The 20653-nt window shown below is 41.8% G+C and overlaps 1 protein-coding gene across 1 annotated transcript in view; it reads left to right on the top strand.

Annotated features, from left to right (window-relative positions):
- chtf18 (CTF18, chromosome transmission fidelity factor 18 homolog (S. cerevisiae)) overlaps positions 1-20653 on the top strand; it is a 99957-nt gene that overhangs the window by 29427 nt on the left and 49877 nt on the right. The window contains exons 13-17 of the mRNA XM_073060713.1: positions 3577-3675; positions 11805-11935; positions 12050-12215; positions 12351-12575; positions 16250-16399. Coding sequence (XP_072916814.1) covers positions 3577-3675; positions 11805-11935; positions 12050-12215; positions 12351-12575; positions 16250-16399 — 771 coding nt within the window. The remainder of the gene's footprint in view (positions 1-3576; positions 3676-11804; positions 11936-12049; positions 12216-12350; positions 12576-16249; positions 16400-20653) is intronic.

The raw sequence follows: 20653 nt of genomic DNA, 5'->3' as shown, positions 1-20653 counted from the left end.
AGAACAGGATGATTTGGAAGATAAATGCGTGGCTGAGAAGCTGGTGCAGGGGGCAGAGCTTCAGGTTCTTGGATCATTGGGATCTCTTCTGGAGGGGGTATGACCTGTGTAATAGTGATGGGTTGCACCTGAACCCAAGGGGGACCAATATTCTCGTGGGCAGGTTTGGTAGAGCTGTTTGGGGAGGGTTTAAACTAATTTGGTGGGGGGGAGGAGGAACCAAAGTGAAGGGACTCAGGATAGGACAGATGATAAAAAGAAGTAAAGATAGCATGCAGTCAGATTGTCAGGAAGGGCAGGCAAGTGATGGGGCTTAGTTGCAGCCAGCAGGCTGAGTATCAAATCATAAGGGGTGCAGAGTCAGAAAGGATAGCAAATACAGTACTCAAGGTGTTGTATCTAAATGCATGTAGTATAAGAAATAAGGTGGATGATCTCGTTGCACTATTACAGATTGCCAGGTATGATGTATCACCGAATCATGGCTGAAGGATGGTTGTAGTTGGGAGCTGAGTATCCAAGGTTACACGTTATGTCAAAGGGATAGGAAGGTAGGCAGAAGAGGTGGTGTGGCTCTGCTGGTAAAGAATGGCATCAAATCAGTAGAAAGATGTGACATAGCATCGGAAGATGTTGAATTCTTGTAGGCTGAGTTAAGAAACTGCAAGGGTAAAAGGACATTGATGACAGTTATATACAGACCTCCCAACAGTGGCTGGGAGATGGGCCACAGATTACAACAGGAAGTAGAAAAGGTGAGTCAAAAGGGCAATGTTATGGTAGTCATGGGAGATCTTAACATGCAGGTTGATTGGGAAAATCAGGTTGGTAATGGATCTCAAGAGAGTGAGTTTGTTGAATGCCTAAGAGATGGCTTTTTAGAGCAGTTTGTCATTGAGCTTACTAGGGGATCAACCATACTAGATTGAGTATTATACAATGAACCAGAGGCAATTAGGGAGCTTAAGATAAAAGAACCCTTAGGAACCAGTAATCACAATATGATTGAGTTCAACTTGAAATTTGACAGGGTGAAAGTAAAGTCTGACATAGCAGTATTTCAGTAAAGGAAATTACAGTGGTATGAGAGAGGAGTTGGCCAAAGTAAATCGGAAGGAGCTGCTGGCAGGGATGTCAGCAGAGCAGAAATGGTGTGCATTTCTGGGAAAAATGAGGAAGGTGCAGGATATATGTATCTCAAAAATGAAGAAATACTCAAATGGTAAAATAGTACAACTATGCCTGACAAGGGAAGTCAAAGCTATTGTAAAAGCAAAAGAGAGGGCATACAACAAAGCAAAAATTAGTGGGAAGATAGAGGATCAGGAAGTTTTTAAAAGCCTGCAGAGAGCAACTAAAAAAATCATTAGAAGGGAAAAAAGGAAATATGAAAGCAAGTTAGCAAATAATATCAATGGGGATGGTAAGAGTTTTTTAAAGTATGTTGAAAATAAAAGAGAAATGAGAATGGATATAGGACCGCTAGAAAATGAGGCAGGAGAGATGATAATGGGGGACAAGGAGATGGCCGATGAATTAAATGAGTATTTTGCATCAGTCTTCACTATGGAAGACACTAGCAATATGCCTGATGTGGTAGTGTGTGAAGGAAGAGAAGTGGGTGCAGTTACTGTTACAAGAGAGAAGGTGCTCAAAAAGCTGAAAGACATAAAGGTACATAAGTCACCCAGATCAGATGAACTACACCCTAGGGTTCTGAAAAAGGTAGCATTAGAGATTGTGGTGGCATTAGAAATGATCTTTCAAAAATCACTGGACTCTGGGATGGTTCCGGAGGATTGGAAAATTGCAAATGTCACTCCACTCTTTAAGAAAGCAGGAAGGCAGCAGAATGGAAATTATAGACCAATTAGCCTGACCTCAGTAGTTGGGAAGATGTTAGAATCAATTGTTAAGGTGACACAGGACAAGATAGTACAAAGCCAGCATGGTTTCCTTCAGGGAAAATCCTGCCTGACGAACCTGTGGAGATTATAAGAGTATGCAGTGGATGTATATTTTGATTTTCAGAAGGCCTTTGAGAAGGTGCCACACAGCGGCTGCTTACCAAGTTAAGAGCCCATGATATACAAGAAAGTTACTAACGTGGTTAGAGCATTGGCTGATTGGTAGGAGGAAGCAAGTGGGAATAACAGGATCCTTTTCTGTTGGCTGCCAGTGACTAGTGGTGTTCCACAGGGGTCGGTGTTGGGATCACTTCTTTTTATGCTGTATATAAATGATTTAGATGATGGAAAAGATGGCTTTGTTGCCAAGTTTGCAGATGATACAAAGATTGGTGGAGGGGCAGTTAGTGTTGAGGAAACAGGTAGGCTGCAGAAGGACAGACAGATTAGGAAAATGGACAAGGAAGTGGCAAATGAAATACAATGTTGGAAAATGCACGGTCATGCACTTTGATAGTAGAACTGATGTGCGGACTATTTTCTAAATGGGGAGAAAATCTGAGATGCAAAGGGACTCAGGATTCCTTGTGCAGAACACCCAAAAGGTTAACTTGCAGGTCGAGTTGGTGGTGAGGAAGACAAAAGCAATGTTAGCATTCATTTCAAGAGGTCTAGAATACAAGAGCAAGGAGGTGATGCTGAGGCTTTATAAGGCACAGGTAAGGTCTCACCTTCAGTACTGTGAACAGTTTTGGGCTCCTTATCTAAGAAAAGATGTGCTGGCATTGGAGAAGGTCCAGAGCAGGTTCACAAAGATGATTCCAGGAATGAAAGGGTTATCATAGGGGTACGTTTGATGGCTCTGCGTCTGTACTGGCTGGAATTCAGAAGGATGAAGGGGGATCTCAGTGAAATCTTTCGAGTGTTGAAAGGCCTATACAGAGTAGATTTGGAAAGGATGTTTCCCATGGTGGGAGAGTCTTGAACAAGTGGGACAGCCTCAAGATAGAGGGGCACCCTTTCAAAATAGAGATGCAGAGAAGTTTCTTTAGCCAAAAGGTGGTGAATTTGTGGAATTTGTTGCCACATGCAGCTGTGGAGGCCAGATTGTTGAGTGTATTTAAGGCAGAGATTGGTAGGTTCTTGATTGGACACAGCATCAAAGATTATGGGGAGAAGGCTGGGAACTGGGATTGAGGAGGAGGGAAAAAAGACAGATCAGCCGTGATTGAATGGCAGAACAGACTCAATGGGCCAGATGGCCTAATTATGCTCCTATGTCTTATGATCTTTATCCATATAAGTATTAAGGCTATAGGTGGTAAACAGAGTTTTTAAATGGAGAGGTGGTCAAAAATTATTAGTAATGGAGCTATAATGTTGTGGCAATTACAGAGACTTGGTTGAGAGAGAGAGACAGAAATGGGTGCTTAATGTCCAAGGGTTTCAATGCTTTAGAAAAAGAGACAGAGGTAAAAGGGGGGGACGGAGAGTTGCACTACCAATCACTTTCCACTCACACGTGGGTAGTATCAGGTACTACGAGATAGAATAATTATTTTTATTTTCATAAAATTTCTGATGATTGAGAGCTTGAAGAAATACATATTATGTTTGAAATTTGGATTTACTTTAAGGATAATTGAACTATTTTTTAACTCTCTGATAGATTGCTATTAAAAACAGAATGAAGGCAGACCTGGGAATTCTCATGAGTCTGTGTGACAAAGCTGAAAATGACATACGTTCATGTGTGAACACTTTACAGGTATGGTGCTGAACTGACTGTTTTACAAACATTGCAATTGAAGTTGTTTCACAGGAGTCACACACTGAATTACTGAGCTGTCTGCTTGGATACTTGTATTCTGGTCAAGTGTAGCCTCCATGGACGCTATTAGATTGGACCTGAGTTAGCCATTACCTCCTAATTACTGGAGCAATGTCATCTAACTCAGTAGTATGCTTGGTTCTATTCAATAATATTACGGTAGTTTAAAAACATCAGTCTTCTGATGAATTCTACTTCCCCATGTCTGTATTCAAATGCTTTTGCTTATGAAGGCAAACAGGTGAAAATCTGCCTGTGTCCTAGAACTCAGCTGCAGTTATTACTACTCCTTACTGTTGTCAGTGTTGTTAGTGAGCAAATGCATTGGTGTGTGTGTGTGTGGAAAAACTCAGCTAATCATGCAGCAAAGGTAGGTATTGTGAGGACTGGGTAAGGGTGTCATGCAAAGTTCGTCTTCAGCAGAACGGAAAGTAGGGATAGATGTGTGGAACTAAAGGAATGTCTGTGTTGGGGTGGTCTGGAATGGCTCAATGGCGACAGGTACCGGCACGTTAAGCTTGGCCTGTATTTTGTCCTGTTAACGGTAAAGTTGGTCCATCACGCTAGACCTACACAAGTAGGTTAAGAAAAACAGTGCCAACGTGATATAAAGACACAAGATCCTGGAAAATTTATGCAGTGTTACGAACCCCGTAACTGGGTATCTTACCAGCAAAGATAGGAGTATCCGGTGGAGTCTGGTGATACTATTTTTAACAGTATTTATTAGTAAAAATACACAAAAATAATATCAATGCAAATATACAGATAATATACGTCATCAATACTAAACCTAAAAGTGCGGGTATAATAATAATCAATAAGAAATAAGCTCTATCGTTGTCTAGGGGATAATGAATTGTCCGATGGAAATATAAAGTTCAGTTCAGTTCATGCAGGCTGCAGTAGTTGTTGTTCGTGGTGTTGCAATTGTTGGAGAGAGAGAGAGGGAGAAAGCAGTAACAGCTATTGACTTGCCGACTTTCCTTTTACGAACTTGATCCGTCGATGCGTCGTTGTTGTGGCCATTCACGTATGACCCCTCCGTCCTTTAGCTAGACCGTTCTTCCGTGGCGGACTCATCGCCCAGGCAAGGGTGGACACACACACAAGCCCCCACCGGTCTCGTAGCGTCTCTCCTGGTGCGCCTGAGGGGTGTTTCCCCAGACCCTACTTTTATCCCCACTCACGGGGTCTCAGGTGTCAATCAGGTTGGGATGATACAACCCATCAACCAGACCGCTCTGGTTGCCCCCGAGGGGTTTCAATGAATAGAACAGTACTCAATACACAATTCCTTCTCCAAGAGACAATAGCAGTAATCAGTGGTTCCGTTCCACTTTTGTTAGGAGGAGACATTCCACTTTTGTGTATCCCTGCGTTGTCTCTCTCTCATTAACTGACATGAGCTGTTTATTTGCGATTCTCAAAAAGGGGGGGGGGGGCGACTTTACACCCTTCTACCCATCAGAGTTGCTGCTCATTCATAACACCCCCATCCTTCTAAGAATTTTCACCCAAAAGGGGAAAATTAACTAATACAGAGTCTTACAGAATTTCAGAATCTAACACAATACAAAAGAGTTTTCACTACAGAGTAATACAGTTATACATTCAATTTAGCATCTAAACAGTTAGCGATTACATTGTCACTTCCTTTAATATCTTAATATCTTGTACCTTAATAAATTCCTGTAGCATCAGACTCCAATTTAATAACCACTTATATTTTTATTCCTTTTCTTCAGCAAAACAAAACTAAAGGGTTGTGATCTTAAGTATATAATACAAAATGTGAACCAATATATGTGTGATTATTCTGTAGTACATTACAAAAGTTTATGCAAATACTAATCTTTATTTTACTTTTAAACTTAACAGTCAATCTTCCATGGTGTTGTCTTTATTATTTACATGCTTTGTCGAAATCCCTCAAAACCAGATCCTGTTATTTAAAGTGGCATTTTTTTTTAACCTTCGCCTCTTTTCCACTTAACTCTCACGTGGTTAGCTTGCTCACCAGTGTGGAATAGGCTTTCGCATACTCCTTTCATAGGAGTTATTTTATCAACAATGTTTTCCAAACTTAGCCCATCTTCTGAACTTCCACACAATTCTTTATTTTTAAGCAAGTCGTTAGTTTTATCTTCAGACCCTTCATTCTATTAGTTTTCAGATTAACATCTGCAAGTGACCCCTCTTTGTCCAAACGACATTTCAAATTCTGCCTCTTCACAGCACACCCTTGAATAACATTAGCGAGTGGGGTACCTTTACATTCCAAATCAAACTGTAATTGATTCGCAGGCACCTTGTTAACAAGCCATTGTTCCTTCAGCCTGGTTACTGCTTCTGACACCAATCCAGACTTTAAATTTTCTTTTGTCAATTTAGGAACTACACTTTTCCCTTCTCCTTCAATAATAATATCCACATCACCACCTTTTATCTCCTCACTACTTTTAACACACCTTCTAACACAAACAACTGGGAATTCTCACTTCCCACTAGTACCAAGGTTAACCTTTTCTTCACTGAACCAAGTCCATCTGACCCAAAAGGACTGCATTCCTTTTCAACTAAATCAGATACCTCAGACTTTTCCTGAGTTTCATTACTAGGTTCAGTACCATGTGCATCCACATCTTGAACACACTCAAATGGGACATCTGCCTCTTCCAGGCTTTCAATACCTGTCCCCTTTTCAAATTCTAAGTTCCCCTGATCCTCCCAGTTACTCTCTGGGCAACTCCCTTCCGGAGTTAGCTCAACCCTGCGGGTTAAAACAACCTCATCTGCTAACCCAGCAGACTCCTTCAAGGTAATGGCATCCTTTTCATCTAGGACTGCCCTCATTTCATTATCGGGAACACATTTAAATTCTTCAACTTCTTCAAACAGTTCTGTCAAGCCAGACAGATCATCCATGTCCAACCCTGGACCTTCTAACAGCCTTATCTGTTTCTCATTTTTACTCCGTGCCTCTATAAATTCCCTCCTGGCTAAGGGTAGGTCTACCTCCTCTCCATTACTCTCTTTCACCTCCCTATTCTCCGTTTTACCATCCCCTAACCCCTCTTGGTACAGGGTTGGTAAAAACGTCTCAGCCAAATCGACACTGGACTGATTTAAACTGGTCTCTTTCTCAGCTGACTTTCTCGACATGCTGCGAGTGGTCGCGCATGCGGGATAGATCTTGGAACCTAGGGGCGGGTCCTCAGCCTTCACAGGCTTGCTCGTCAGCTTCCTTGCTGAACACACTTCACCACCTGCTAAATCGTTACCAAGAAGGACATCCACGCCTTCTCTCGGTAATTCTGACCGTACCCCTATTTCAACTGGTCCAGATACCAGATCACAATTTATAATGATCCTATGCAAAGGTACAGCTTCTGTCCCTTTTCCTATGCCTCTCAAAACTACCTCTCCAGTCTCAGGACCAAAATCTAGTACCTTACCGAGAACCAATGACTGCTCAGCTCCAGAATCTCTCCAGATCCGCACTGGAACTGGTGTTTCTCCCTCTTTCACAGACACGGTCCCTTCTGAAATAAATTTCTCACGCCCCTCTCGTATTTTATCTACCTGGGGCTTTCTCGTCGATTTGCTGATCCACACATAATACCCTGTAGGGACTGCTGCGTTCCCTTTTCCTGTCTCCTTCCTCAGAGCAAAACACTTAGATGCAATATGACCAACCTTTCCACAATTAAAACAGGTCAAGCCAGGAACCTTCCTGCCAGCTTGCCTTTCTTCCTCCTTACTTTTACCACTAGCTCCCGGCTGAATTTCTGCCTCAACCGGCGGGCCTTCTCTACCGTTCCTACGGTCTTTCTGGTAACTCTTATTTGAGGAAAACTTTGTCTTGTGGGTTAGGGCATATTCATCTACGAACCTGGCAAATTCTGATATGGACTTATTCGGCTTCTCGTTCAAATACATCCGGATATCATCCGAAACACAACCTTTAAATTCCTCAATCAGAATTAACTCTCTGAAACGCCGAAAATCCTCTTCCACCCTTTCTGCCGCACACCAGCGATCCAAGAGCACACCCTTCTCATAGGCAAACTCTGCATACGTCTGATTCCACACTTTCTTTAAATCTCTGAACTTTTGTCTATATGCCTCAGGTACCAATTCGTAGGCCCGAAGAATGGCCTGTTTTACTTCCTCGTAATTCTCATATTCCTCCTCCACAGACAACACCGCATATGCCCATTGTGCCTTCCCTTTTAACACACTTTGTAACAACGCCACCCACTGATCTCTGGGACACTTCTGATTCACTGCCACCTTTTCAAAATGCAAGAAATAACTATCAACATCCGTCTCCTCGAACGGAGGTACTAACCTAAACTCCCTACTAACATTAAACCTCTCCTCTCGGTCTTCCCCTTGGACCCTTCTCTCTTGCTTTAACTTCTCCATGTCCAGCTCATGCTGCCCTGTTTCTCCTTCTCCTTTTCGTCTGCTTCCAGCTGTTGTAACCTACGTTCATGCTCCCTCTGGTTTTCAGCTCTTTCCCTCTCCTTTTCAGCTGCTTCCGGCTGTTTTAACCTAATTTCATGCTCTATCTCCTTTTCAGCTGCTTCCAGCTGTTTTAACCTAATTTCATGCTCCCTCTTCACCTCTAACTCCTTTAGCTGGAGCTCATACTCCCTTTTCTTCTGTTCCAACCTTAATTTTTCCAACTCTAACTGAGCTGTCCCAATAGCTGGTACCTTTTCAGGGATCTGTTTCAATACCTCAGCCGAAAACACATTCTTCTCAATATAATACTGAGTTATGGCCCTCCGCATCTCCCACTTTTTCATTGACAACCTCACCTCTGCGAGATTTAGTCCTTTCGCAATATTTACCAAGTCCGTCTTTGTGGCCTCCTCTAGCGCCTTCAAAGTCGGGTTTTGTGTAAATTCATCTACGTCCATCTTTGCTGGTTTCCTGTCTGGTTACCCGCGCAACCAGATCCAAGTCGACTTAAAAGCCCGATTCACTGGCCCTCCAATTTGGTATCAAATCCTGGACGAGCCCCCAAGTTGTTATGAAACCCGTAACTGGGTATCTTACCAGCAAAGATAGGAGTATCCGTTGGAGTCTGGTGATACTATTTTTAACAGTATTTATTAGTAAAAATACACAAAAATAATATCAATGCAAATATACAGATAATATACGTCATCAATACTAAACCTAAAAGAGCGGGTATAATAATAATCAATAAGAAATTAGCTCTATCGTTGTCTAGGGGATAATGAATTGTCCGATGGAAATATAAAGTTCAGTTCAGTTCATGCAGGCTGCAGTAGTTGTTGTTCGTGGTGTTGCAATTGTTGGAGAGAGAGAGGGAGAAAGCAGTAACAGCTATTGACTTGCCGACTTTCCTTTTACGATCTTGATCCGTCGATGCGTTGTTGTTGTGGCCATTCACGTATGACCCCTCCGTCCTTTAGCTAGACCGTTCTTCCGTGGCGGACTCGTCGCCCAGGCAAGGGTGGACACACACACAAGCCCCCACCTGTCTCGTAGCGTCTCTCCTGGTGCACCTGAGGGGTGTTTCCCCAGACCCTACTTTTATCCCCACTCACAGGGTCTCAGGTGTCAATCAGGTTGGGATGATGCAACCCATCAACCAGACCGCTCTGGTTGCCCCCTGAGGGGTTTCAATGAATAGAACAGTACTCAATACACAATTCCTTCTCCAAGAGACAATAGCAGTAATCAGTGGTTCCGTTCCACTTTTGTTAGGAGGAGACATTCCACTTTTGTGTATCCCTGCATTGTCTCTCTCTCATTAACTGACATGAGCTGTTTATCTCTCTCATTTCCTTGGTATCAGACCCGAAATAATAGCGATTTTGCGATTCTCAAAAGGGGGGGGGCGACTTTGCACCCTTCTACCCATCAGCGTTGCTCCTCATTCGTAACACCCCCATCCTTCTAAGAATTTTCACCCAAAAGGGGAGAATTAACTAATACAGAGTAATACAGTTATACATTCAATTTAGCATCTCAACAGTTAGCGATTACATTGTCACTTCCTTTAATATCTTAATATCTTGTACCTTAATAAATTCTGTAATAAATACAGGTAACTTTAAATAAATTCTGTAATAAATACAGGTTGAACTCTTATCAATGGAAAGAGAAACAGTTAATATTTCAGGTGAGGTACTGTTCATCAAACTTGACAAAGATAGAAGCAAGATTTAAGTTGCAGTGAAGTTTTTTCTGATTAGAGAGAAGTTAAGTGGTGGGTTGGATTAGATTAAGCAGCTATAGCTATATATTTTGCAGCTAATGTGGTTCTGGCATTCTGGGACATGTCCAGATTACCAGACTCCACATGCCTAACTGAAGCAGACTTTATTTCATGTAATGGTGTATGCATGCTTATGACCTCTTTCTACAACAACACAGGCTAACTCTGTCTCAAGGTTGTCTTGGTCCTCAGTTCTACTTCATACTCCACTGCATTCAATGCCAAAATAAGCAGCGTTTTTTCTTTCCTTTTTTCATGTCGGAGATTGCAAACTTTGATTATCTCTTGGATTGTAATACTGTTTCTGATTTGGACCTCCCCCCCACCCCCACACTCACACTCTCTCACGCACACATTTCACCCTTACTGTATGGTCACCTTCCCTTCTGATCTTCCCCTTTATGACCCCAATCAGTCCAAACTTGTTTCATCCCCATCTTGAAAAGCTCCCAGCCTGTTGGCATGTCAAACTTTTCTGCCTCAATGTTTGTGCCAATTTTGTTAAATGGGAATCTTTGCCTGGACTATGGGCCCTTTCTTTCTCTGATTTGGAGATTTCCAGTGCAGAAAGCAATGATTTTTCTCCAACTTTTGTTGGACTTAGTCTTGTATGTATGTACATATGTCAAAACAAGCTGATTTGTCTTGGCAGGATGCTTAATTCTTAATGCTCTTAGGATCATTTTCATATAAGGGAAATTTAGACAAAGCAAGTAGTTCAACCTTTATATTTTTTATTTTTCCAGAGTTCGTTGCCTTGAGTCTTCTGATTAATATCATTGATTTTTTTTAACAGTCTGTTCTTAGCCTGTTCACCTTTAATACACCCACTTTTTTCTCTTTGTTTTGGGGTGTGTTTTCTCATTTCCTGGTTATTAAGTGGTGCTGTTGTACATTAACAAAGTCTGGGTTTTCATTCTTTGTTTGACTTCAGTGACAGTTGTGCCAACCACTGCAGTATTAGAAGTCCTGGAGCTGGCAGAGGAAGCAGTCATCATTGATCTGTGCATCAAATTAATATTTCAAAAAGCAAATGCTAAGTGCTGACCACAAATCATATGATTGAGTATCCAGAGGCTGATACTAGACACATTGGGGAAGATTTGACTCTGATTCCGTAAATGGATAATCAAATGGAAGGCAGACAATTTTGCTGAATTTCAATTGTGGATAGGGCTCTGGGACTCTGATCATGAATTCCCAGTTCCCATTCCCTTAATTGGTTTACATTAATTTTCTTTGGAATACTAGATGTACCTGTCAAGTTGTTAGATTGTTGGTATTGGTGGAAACAACCTGCCTTTGTAAGGGAATGAAAAATGAACAACATAGATGCTGAAAATTTCATGAACAGAGTCTGATGAAAGGTCATGGATCTGAAACTCTGTTTCTCTCTCCACAGTTGCTATCTGACCTCCAGCAATTTCTGGTGTTTTTTTTCCAGGCATGTTACAGAGTCATAGAGCAAAGGAATAGGCCCTTCAATGTTGATGTCTGTGTTCGTCTACACTTGCCCCATTTGCCTACATTAGGGCCATGTCGTTCCCGGCCGTGCCTATTTAAGTTTCTGCCTGAATGCTAAATGTAAAGTAACTTAAGAATTCTGAAGTAGTGAAAGTTGCAGCAGAAATGCAGTTGTCCTTTCAAGTGTGTCTGTGAGAGTTTCAGATTCCATGATGTGTGGTCAATAATTTATTTTCAGATCCCTAATGCTTTGGATCCATATGTTGGTTTTTTTTTTAAAAGAACAAAATAACTGTTTGTGCTGAAAGTCGTCACTACTTGTATTGCTTTTTCATTTTAGTTCCTTCATGGAAGAGGAACAAAAGAACTTAGTATGAAGATGATCCAGACGGCTAAGATAGGCCTCAAGGACCAGAACAAAGGTCTATTCTCTATCTGGCAAGAAATCTTTCAACTCCCAAAACCTCAAAGGTAACAGAATATCTGGCTGATAGTGTGATTTGTCTTGTGATTGTGACTCAGGCCAACTGTGCCTAAGAGTTTAGTGGACAGGAGTGAACTTGTGCTTGATTTTTCTGCTCTCAGAAAGCGGATTGGCCAGGAGAGCAACTTACAAAGTGAAGCGTGGACTGGAGACGATCAGGAGTCCTGGAATTCTTTAGCAAGGACCACAGTCAATGCAGTAACACAAAGATTTAATCATATTCTTCATCTTTCCACTTCTACAGGAGAACATGAAAAGATCACCCAGGTAAGCAACAACTGGCAAAATATATTATTTTGCTGTGGAGGTGGGGTGATGGTACATTTGGAAAATCCTGATCTGTTCTCATTTGTGTTAGAATTGATTGAAGTTCAGCATTGAGCCTCCTTCCCTATGTTGCAGGGCCTGTATGACAATTTTCTACACATGAGGTTTAAGGATCCCTCTTTCAGTGGAGTCTGTCTAGCGTTGGAGTGGCTGGGGTTTACAGACATTCTGAATGAGAAACTGTTGAGCATGCAGAACTTCCAGCTGATGCGGTATCTGCCCTTCCTTCCTGTTGCCTTCCATATGCTCTTCGCAGCATCCAATGTTCCTAGGATTTCCTATCCGAGCAGCCACTATGAGGTGAGAGGAACCTTTGTGTACAGTAATTCAATGATATACAGATTCCTTCTAAACAAACCTAGGTTAAGAAGTCTTCATAGTGAATGTACAGTAATGGTGGTACATCCTACTGATCCCAAACTTAATTAAAACTGTCTATTTCTGAACGTTGCTGAATCCAGTTTATATCTTTCCCAATGGTTTGAATTGTTAAGTGTAATTTAAACTACAAAATGATGCTGCCGTATAGGGAGATGGGGATATTTAATTCTTGATTAGTGCAACTTGGTTAGCTAGACCCCATTTTGGATCCTGGGGACGGGAGTCAATAGGTTGAGGCCTACTCCCCTTGCACCTCTACCAAGAATCAGTTTCTGATCTCAATTTAACGAACGACTAGCATGAATTGAGGTAGAACCAGTTCCAAATTCTGCTGCACTTGTGGAAAAGTGTCTCCTAGCTATCCTGCTGGAAAATAACAAACAGTAGGATAGAAAACGATGAGATCAGTTGGAAAGGTGGTGGAATGTTTTTTTTTCTTTCAACGGATTTGCGACAAGATTCAAGGATGTGCTCAAGCCTTCGATAGAAAATGTCCAGCATCCCCACCAGCTGCTCAGAGCCTCTGGCCCATGATTCCTGAAAGTAGCAAAAGAGCATTCAGTTTGGTATGGAAAATCACACATTTGAATTACACTGAAGCCCTGTGCAAGAAGTGTATATCTCTCAAACTACCCGCCCTCCTGCTCCATCAACCATCTCCTGTCCCAGATGTGAAAGAAAATATAATGGCCTCACTACATCTCAGGAGCCACATATCCGGAGTGGAAACAAGTCATCCTTAATCCTGAGGGATTGCCTAAGGGAAAAGGCATTAGCGATTCAAGTGGGAATATGAATTGGCTTATTTACGGTACCTCGTGTCCGGCCAAAGCTCAGGCAGTTGAGCACTGTAGCACCCATCTCACAGGGAAGAAACAATTAAACATAGTGAATTGGAGTCCATGCTTGACTGAGATCTGAGTTCTCGTGACCATATAAAGGCATTCACATAGAGGGGGTGAGTGTCAATAGGAAAACTGACCAAACTGAGCCATCAAGGAAAATATTGCTGGCTCACTTGCCCATGCGTCCTTAATATCATGGTTTGGATCATATTTCTTACATTTATTTGGACCCTTAACAAAGAAGAAGAGGATAATTTCTCTTGCAGTAAAGTAGTAAGAGTTATACGGAAGGGAAGGAGGTCCTTTGACCCAACTGGTCCATGTAGACCAAGATGCCCCATCCAGGCTGGTCCCAAATGTCAGTATTTGGCACACAAGCTTCTAAATCTTTATAATCTGTCACTGTAAAACTGTCTTTTTAAAGTTGTTATTGTACCTGCCACAAACACTTTCTCTAGCACCTCGTTCCACATAGATACCATCCTTTGTTTAATAAAATGTTGCTCCTTAAGTTCCAATTAAATATTTCTCCTCTCACCTTAAGCCTATACCCGCTAGTTCTAGATTCCCCATCCCTCGGAAAAAGACTGAGTGCATTCACCCTACCTTTGCCCCTCATGATCTTATACAGCTCTATAAGATCACCTCTCGGTCTTTTATGGTCTAAGGAATAAAGTCCTAGCCTGTCCAATTTCTCCCTATGATTCAATCCTTCAAATCCTGACAACATTATTTTAAATCTTTTCTGTACTCTTTTCAGTTTAAGAACATCTTTCCTATGGCAGGGCGACCAAAGCTGAACACAATAGTCCCAAATGCAGTCTCACTGAGTTTGACTCTTGAAGGCCAGTGTCCCAAAAGCTGTCTTCCCCATCCTGTCTACCTGTAACTTCACTTCCAGTGTACTTGTACTCCAAGGTCATCCTGTTCTGCAACACTCCCCAGGGTCCTTCCATTCTCCGTGGAAAGTCCAAACTAGATTAGTATTTCCAATATGCAACACCTTGCACTTATCCAAATTAAACTCCATTTGCCATTCCTCGGCCCACTTATTCAGCAAATCAAGATTCCACCCCGCCCCTTCTAATTTCTAACTCTCTTTATTATTCACTGTACCACCTATTATATTGCCATCTGCAAACTTACTAACCATGCCCTTTCCATTCTTATTCATATAGTTGATTAAAATAACAACAGAAATGGGACCAACACCATTGACTGTGGCACACCACTTTTTGCCATTACTCTCTGCTTTCTACCAACAAGCCAATTAGCCAGCTCACCCTGGATTCCATGGAATCTAACCTCCCATAGCAGCTTACTATCTTTACCATCTAGAAACATATAAAAGGTCTTGATGAAGTCCATGTTTATCACCCTGCCCTCCTCAACTTTTTTGGTCTCCATCAAAAAATTTTAGTTCATAAAACATAATCTCCCTCACACAAAGCCATACTAACTACCCAAATCAACCACTATCTAATCCCTCAGACTCCTTTCCAGTAGCTTACTTACCACAGACTTTAGACCTATTGGTCTATAGTTCCCAGGTTTTCTTTGCAGCCCTAGTTAAATAAAGAAGGAATATTCACTACCCTCCAGTCTACCAGCACCGCATTTGGGTTTAAGGATGATGCAGATTTCAGCCAGAAGCAATAACTTTTCTAGCCTCCCACTGTGTTCTTGGATAAACCCGCTAGCCCTAGAGATTTATCTACCTTCGTACCTTTTAAGACATCCAGCACCTCCTCTAGACCATTCGATATAGGCCATTCAGCCCATTGAGTCTAATCCACCATTCCATCATGGTTGGCTTATTATCCCTTTCAACAGCATGAATCTCTCCATTAATCCCTCTCAATCTCTACTGTAATGTGGACTATGTCCAAGACTTCCCCATTTACCTTTCCTATTTCTAAAGTCTTTCTCCACAGTAAAAACAGAAGAGAAAGATCCATTATGGGTCTTGTGGCTCCATGTAAAGATGTTTCCTTTGGTATTTGAGATGCCCTATTTTTTTTCCCTCTCTCCCTTCCCCCCTCCTTCATTAAGAAGTAACCTCATCGGTTGTTACTTCATTTCCTCATTAGGGAACAATAGTAGCTTGTGGCATGAAATGTTGTATGTTAAACCTATATAGGAACAAGTTAGAGTTTCAAAGCATTACCTCATTCCGGTTTCTTCACTCACAGGGAATCTGTTTTCTAAAATGTCTTTTTTATCTGTGAAATATATCACTAAAAGGTGAAACTCTTCTGAATTATCCTCCTCAATAAAGCTTTAACTAATGGACTGGGTGCCTATCATTGTTGAGTCAAAGGGGTCCAACACAGAAACAGCTCCTGTGACCCAGTGACCCCATGCCGGCCATCGACCTCCCATTTATACTAATCCTATGTGACAGCAGTGTTTCAATCTCCTTTGATTCTATCACTCGCTAACCGACTAGGGCCAGTTAATCTATCCACTCGGACTGTCAAGCTGTGGAGGGACCTGTGCATTTATAGAGGGAATGAACAAACTCCACACAGGTAGCACCCAATGTCAGCATTGAATTCATGTTTGTGGCATTGCAAGACAGTGCTCTACTAGTTGTGCCAAGCAGTGCAGAATGTGTCCAACCACTCAATTAAGTGCTTTGTGTTGTTGTGTGGAAATAGCACCGGTGTCTGTTCAATTACAATTTACTGGGAAGTCCAAGATTTTAGTTGATTTTACTGAAGTGCCACTTTCTTTCTGCTTGGACAGGCACAAACCAAGTATGGTCAGATGCAAAACCTGCTGACATCCATGGTTGGAGAAATCAGCCCAGCCATCCGCAGTCGCATCACACTGACTGCACTTGTGTCGGAGATCCTCTGCCTCCTCCTCGATATTCTTTCACCAAAATTGCGACCGGTGAGTCATGAGATGTAGCTCTGTGTTCCAATCCTTTGAGACTGGTGATGACACATCTTGACAGCCGCTCTTGTTGAACTAACTTTTCACTCATTTTCAAATTGTCCACTTGAATCGTGACAATGTGGAGTCAGATGTGAGTTATTTATTAATAGCACTGAATGAATTAGCAGAATGCTCTTGGGCTGAAAGTGTTGCATGACTTCTCATTCAAAGTGAATTACTGGGGCAAGAACTGAGCTGTAAACTTTACTGGCTTTCTGACTCCCTTTGACAACAACATTGCAAAGCCATGCATTCACTTGTCTAAGTAGTTTCAGTCACAATTTGGTGACAGTTCCCATTAACAATGAGGCCTTAAAGGATCAATGACTTAATCCATCAGCTTTTCAGGGTCTCATGTAATGAAAGCCACTTTGGATATGAATGGTCATTCTGTCTTGAACTTTGTAAAGTATGATAGATTTGGGGCAGCCAAAGACAGGATGACTTATCAACCATTCCCCTGCTGATATGAAATGGGTATGATAGAAAAACAGGGCAAATATATCTTTTTGACCAAGATGCCGTATTGAAACAAAAGGACATAGACATGGTTTTTGAGTGTGTATCAATAACATCTGACTCTATAAGAGTGAATGCCTTTTGCCAATTTAACTGGGAAGGAGAAGGCTGCACAAAGTCAATACAATTCTATTGTTTGATCGAATAAACAGAGAGATGATTGTTATGTCCAAGGCTAATAAACATTAATGATAGATGGTCACCAATAAATCCAGTGGGCATTCAGGAGAAGCTTCTTCCAGGGTACCAACAATGCGATTACCCACATGGACTGCATGAGGTACCTTGTATAGTTGTATAATGAGCAAGGCCAGATAAACACAGGGAGAAAGGATTTTCAAAGAGGTTCTAATGTTCTATAAAGGGCACTGGTTGTACTTGTTTATTAAGCTTCAACAAGATTTATATTTCACCTGGGTGACCTGTAATTGTTATCTTTATACGGAAGAAATAAAAGGCTTTGCTACAGTATCATTAATCCTAGGCTAGTAAAGCAGGAAGCAAGAGTATAAATCCCATTGTGAAAATTTGGTTTTAAAAATGCAAGGAAATCAAGGGCTGTTTCTAATAACATTGCATTTAAAATTCAACTAATTCATAATTCAGCAATGAAAGCCTGTTGTACTTACAGGAAACTGAGTAAATTTAATGAAGCTGTGTAGTAGCAATAAGTAGAAAATGACTTTTTAATAAAATCACTTGTATTTTCATTCCTCTCAAAGCTGTTTTATTTTGCTGGTAAGTCGATTCTCGCATGAAAATGGTGAGAATAACTCTCCTCGGACATGTTCATTTGCAACATCATCTTCTTGGGGCAGCCAAGTTCAATCAAAAATCAACAGCTTTGCCTTTAGCACTTGCATCCTGGTCAAACAAGAGAAAATCTGCAGATGCTGGAAATCCAAGCAACACACACAAAATGCTGAAGGAACTCAGCAGGCCAGACAACATCTAAGAAAAGAGTACAGTCATGTCAAAAGTTTTCAGCTCAAAATGTCGACTGCACTCTTTACCCAGATGCTGCCTGGCCTGCTGAGCTCCTCCAGCATTTTGTGGATGTTGCACGAACATCCTGGGAATGAATTTTTATTTTAAAATGTTATGAATGAAAAAAAATATGTTTATGAAAAATTAGTGGCTAGTGTGCTCAACAGGAATGGTCATTTTGAAAGAATCTTTTACAACAGATCATGAGGCCTCTGTTGGTCAGGGTCAATCATGTGTCCCAACTGTCTGGATACAGAATCAGGGTAGTACAATATGGAGAGCGAGCTATTGCCACGTAGCAAGCTTCCACTCTCTGTACATCTGATGAACTCAAAGGAACAGTAGAAAACGATACCGTTTGGCAACAGCAGCATCGCAGGAGTCACCAGTCAGTGTTGAACTCAATGTAGGACTGCCTTTACGGACTCCAGCTCCGGATTTTTCCCACGTTGTGTGCTCCCGAAACCTTCTCCATGAGTGGGTATAGCTGCAAGGCAGCGGAGGTTTGAGATCAGTTTTCCTTCTAGAAGAGCTGCCAACCACGGCTGACAAACCCCATATACCTGAATTGTCTAGTTTTAAGGGTCCAGTAACCCACCTTTGCCCCATCTCCCATCAGTAGAAATGATTCCACCGGGCTTTGTAGTTTAAGCCACACGTGAAGGTCATGAGCTAGGCTTGGTTGCCAGAAGCTAGTTGAGTTGTACACTATTGAGAGCATTTAATAGATAGTGGGAGCTTGTCCCTATTGCCACCCCAGCTATAACAACCATAAGAAGCCTTTAAAATAAATTAGTCATCAATTATTTGTGATCTTCTGGCCTGGCTTTCTTAAGTAATTAGATGTCAGGAGGTGGGTCTGACAAAACAAACTTGAAGATTTCAGCTCACAAGCTTTGAGATCAGTCTGTTTGCATTGTCAGTTAAAAATTCTTTCAATTTGCTAGTATTTTCTGTGGAAAACTCCCTTGCTGATCTTGCTGCCAAGTGCCTTTCTAACTCTAGAACTCATCTTACTCAAAAAGAACCTTTTTTTACTGAATTTTGTGCCCACAAACATTTAATTGTTTTTTGCTCTGTTGGTTTATATTGCATTGTGTGTTTTCTTTAATCCTTGATCTGGGTTGTTGGCTGGAAGTAGTTCAGGCAATAAAAGAAGCCAGCAGGGCCCATCAGAGCCCGAGATTGCAGAGAGAGTTGGAGACAGTTCATTGTAAAGTTTATGCACCAGTTTTAAAAAGCAGGTGGGACCCGTCGGAACTTGTCTGCAGAGTGGAAGATCGCAGAGAGAGTTGGAGGCAGTTCATTATGGAGTTTATATGTCAGTTTTAAAAAGTGAGCTGGGCCTGTCGGATCTTACCGACGGAGCAAGTTTTGACTCAACAGAATTCAGCTAGAACAGGCGGAGGCTCTAAATAGGTTTCTATTAAAATTATTTTCTTTTTCTTTGTCATTTAGTACATAGCTATGCGTTGAGATTGGATTCAGAGTTAGCGGTATGTTCTTCATGTGAGATGTTGGAATGCTGGGAGACTGAAGACTTCCAATCTCCTTAATAATTACATCCTTAGAGATCAAGTTAAGGAACTGGAGCTGTAGGTGGATAACCTTTGGCTCATATGGAAAAATGCGGAGGTGATAGATAGGAGTTACAGGGAGGGAGTCACCCATAAGTTGCAGGAGGCAGGTAGCTGGGTAACTGTTAGGAGAAGGAAAGGGAATAAACAGACCGTGCACAGGCCCTCTTGTGTCCATTCTCCTGAATAACAAGTATACTGCTTTGAATACTGTTGTTGGGAGTGGGGGTTAGTGATGAAACAACATACCAAGGGGATGCCACAGCGACTGGGTCTCTGGCACTGAGTCGGGTTCTGTGGCTTAGAAGGGAAGCTGGGGAAGTAGAGGGGTGTTGTAGTGATAGACCATTCCATACTTAGAGGAGCAGACAAGAGATAATATGTTGCCACCCATGTGGCAGGGTGATATCTCAGATCGGGTGTCCAACATTTTAAAAGGGAAAGGTGAGCAGCCAGAAGTTGTGGTACATATTGGTGCCAATGACATGGGTAGGAAAAGGGAAGAGGTCCTAAAGAGAGAATATAGAGAGTTGGGTAGAAAGCTAAAAGCAGCTTATCAAGGGTAGTAATCTTTGGATTGCTGTCTGTGCCATGCGCCAGTGAGGGTAGCACTAGGATGATTTGGCAGTAAATGGGTGGCTGAGGAATTGGTGCAGGTGGGCAGGGTTTCGAGTTTCTGGATCATTGGGATGTCTTCTACGGAAGGTATGGCCAGTACAAAAAGGACAAGTTACAGCTGAGCTCAAGGGGCATCAATATCCTTGCAGGTAGGTTGCAAAAGCTGTTGGGGAGGATTTTAACTAAAATAACAGGGGGATGGGAACTGGAGTGATAGGGCTGAGGTTGGTGTAGTTGGTATACAAATAGACGCAATGTGTAGTGAAGTCAATCTGCAGGGAGGGACAAGGCAGATAATGGGGCAAAATTGCAGTCAGTGGGATGAATTGAAGTGTAATATGAGGGTAAAATTGAAAAGGATGATGAATATAGGACTGAAGGTGTTATATTTGAATGCATGCAGTAATAATAATGTAGATGATCTTGTAGTGCAGTTAGAGATTGGCAGGTATGACGTTTGTGGCAATCACTAAATAATGGCTGGAAGAAGATTATAGCTGGGAGCTTA

This window comes from Hemitrygon akajei, chromosome 11 (assembly GCF_048418815.1).
Source record: "Hemitrygon akajei chromosome 11, sHemAka1.3, whole genome shotgun sequence".
Classification (NCBI taxonomy): domain Eukaryota; kingdom Metazoa; phylum Chordata; class Chondrichthyes; order Myliobatiformes; family Dasyatidae; genus Hemitrygon; species Hemitrygon akajei.
Note: the sequence above shows the minus strand (reverse complement) of the source record. Positions and strands in the feature narration are given on the sequence as shown.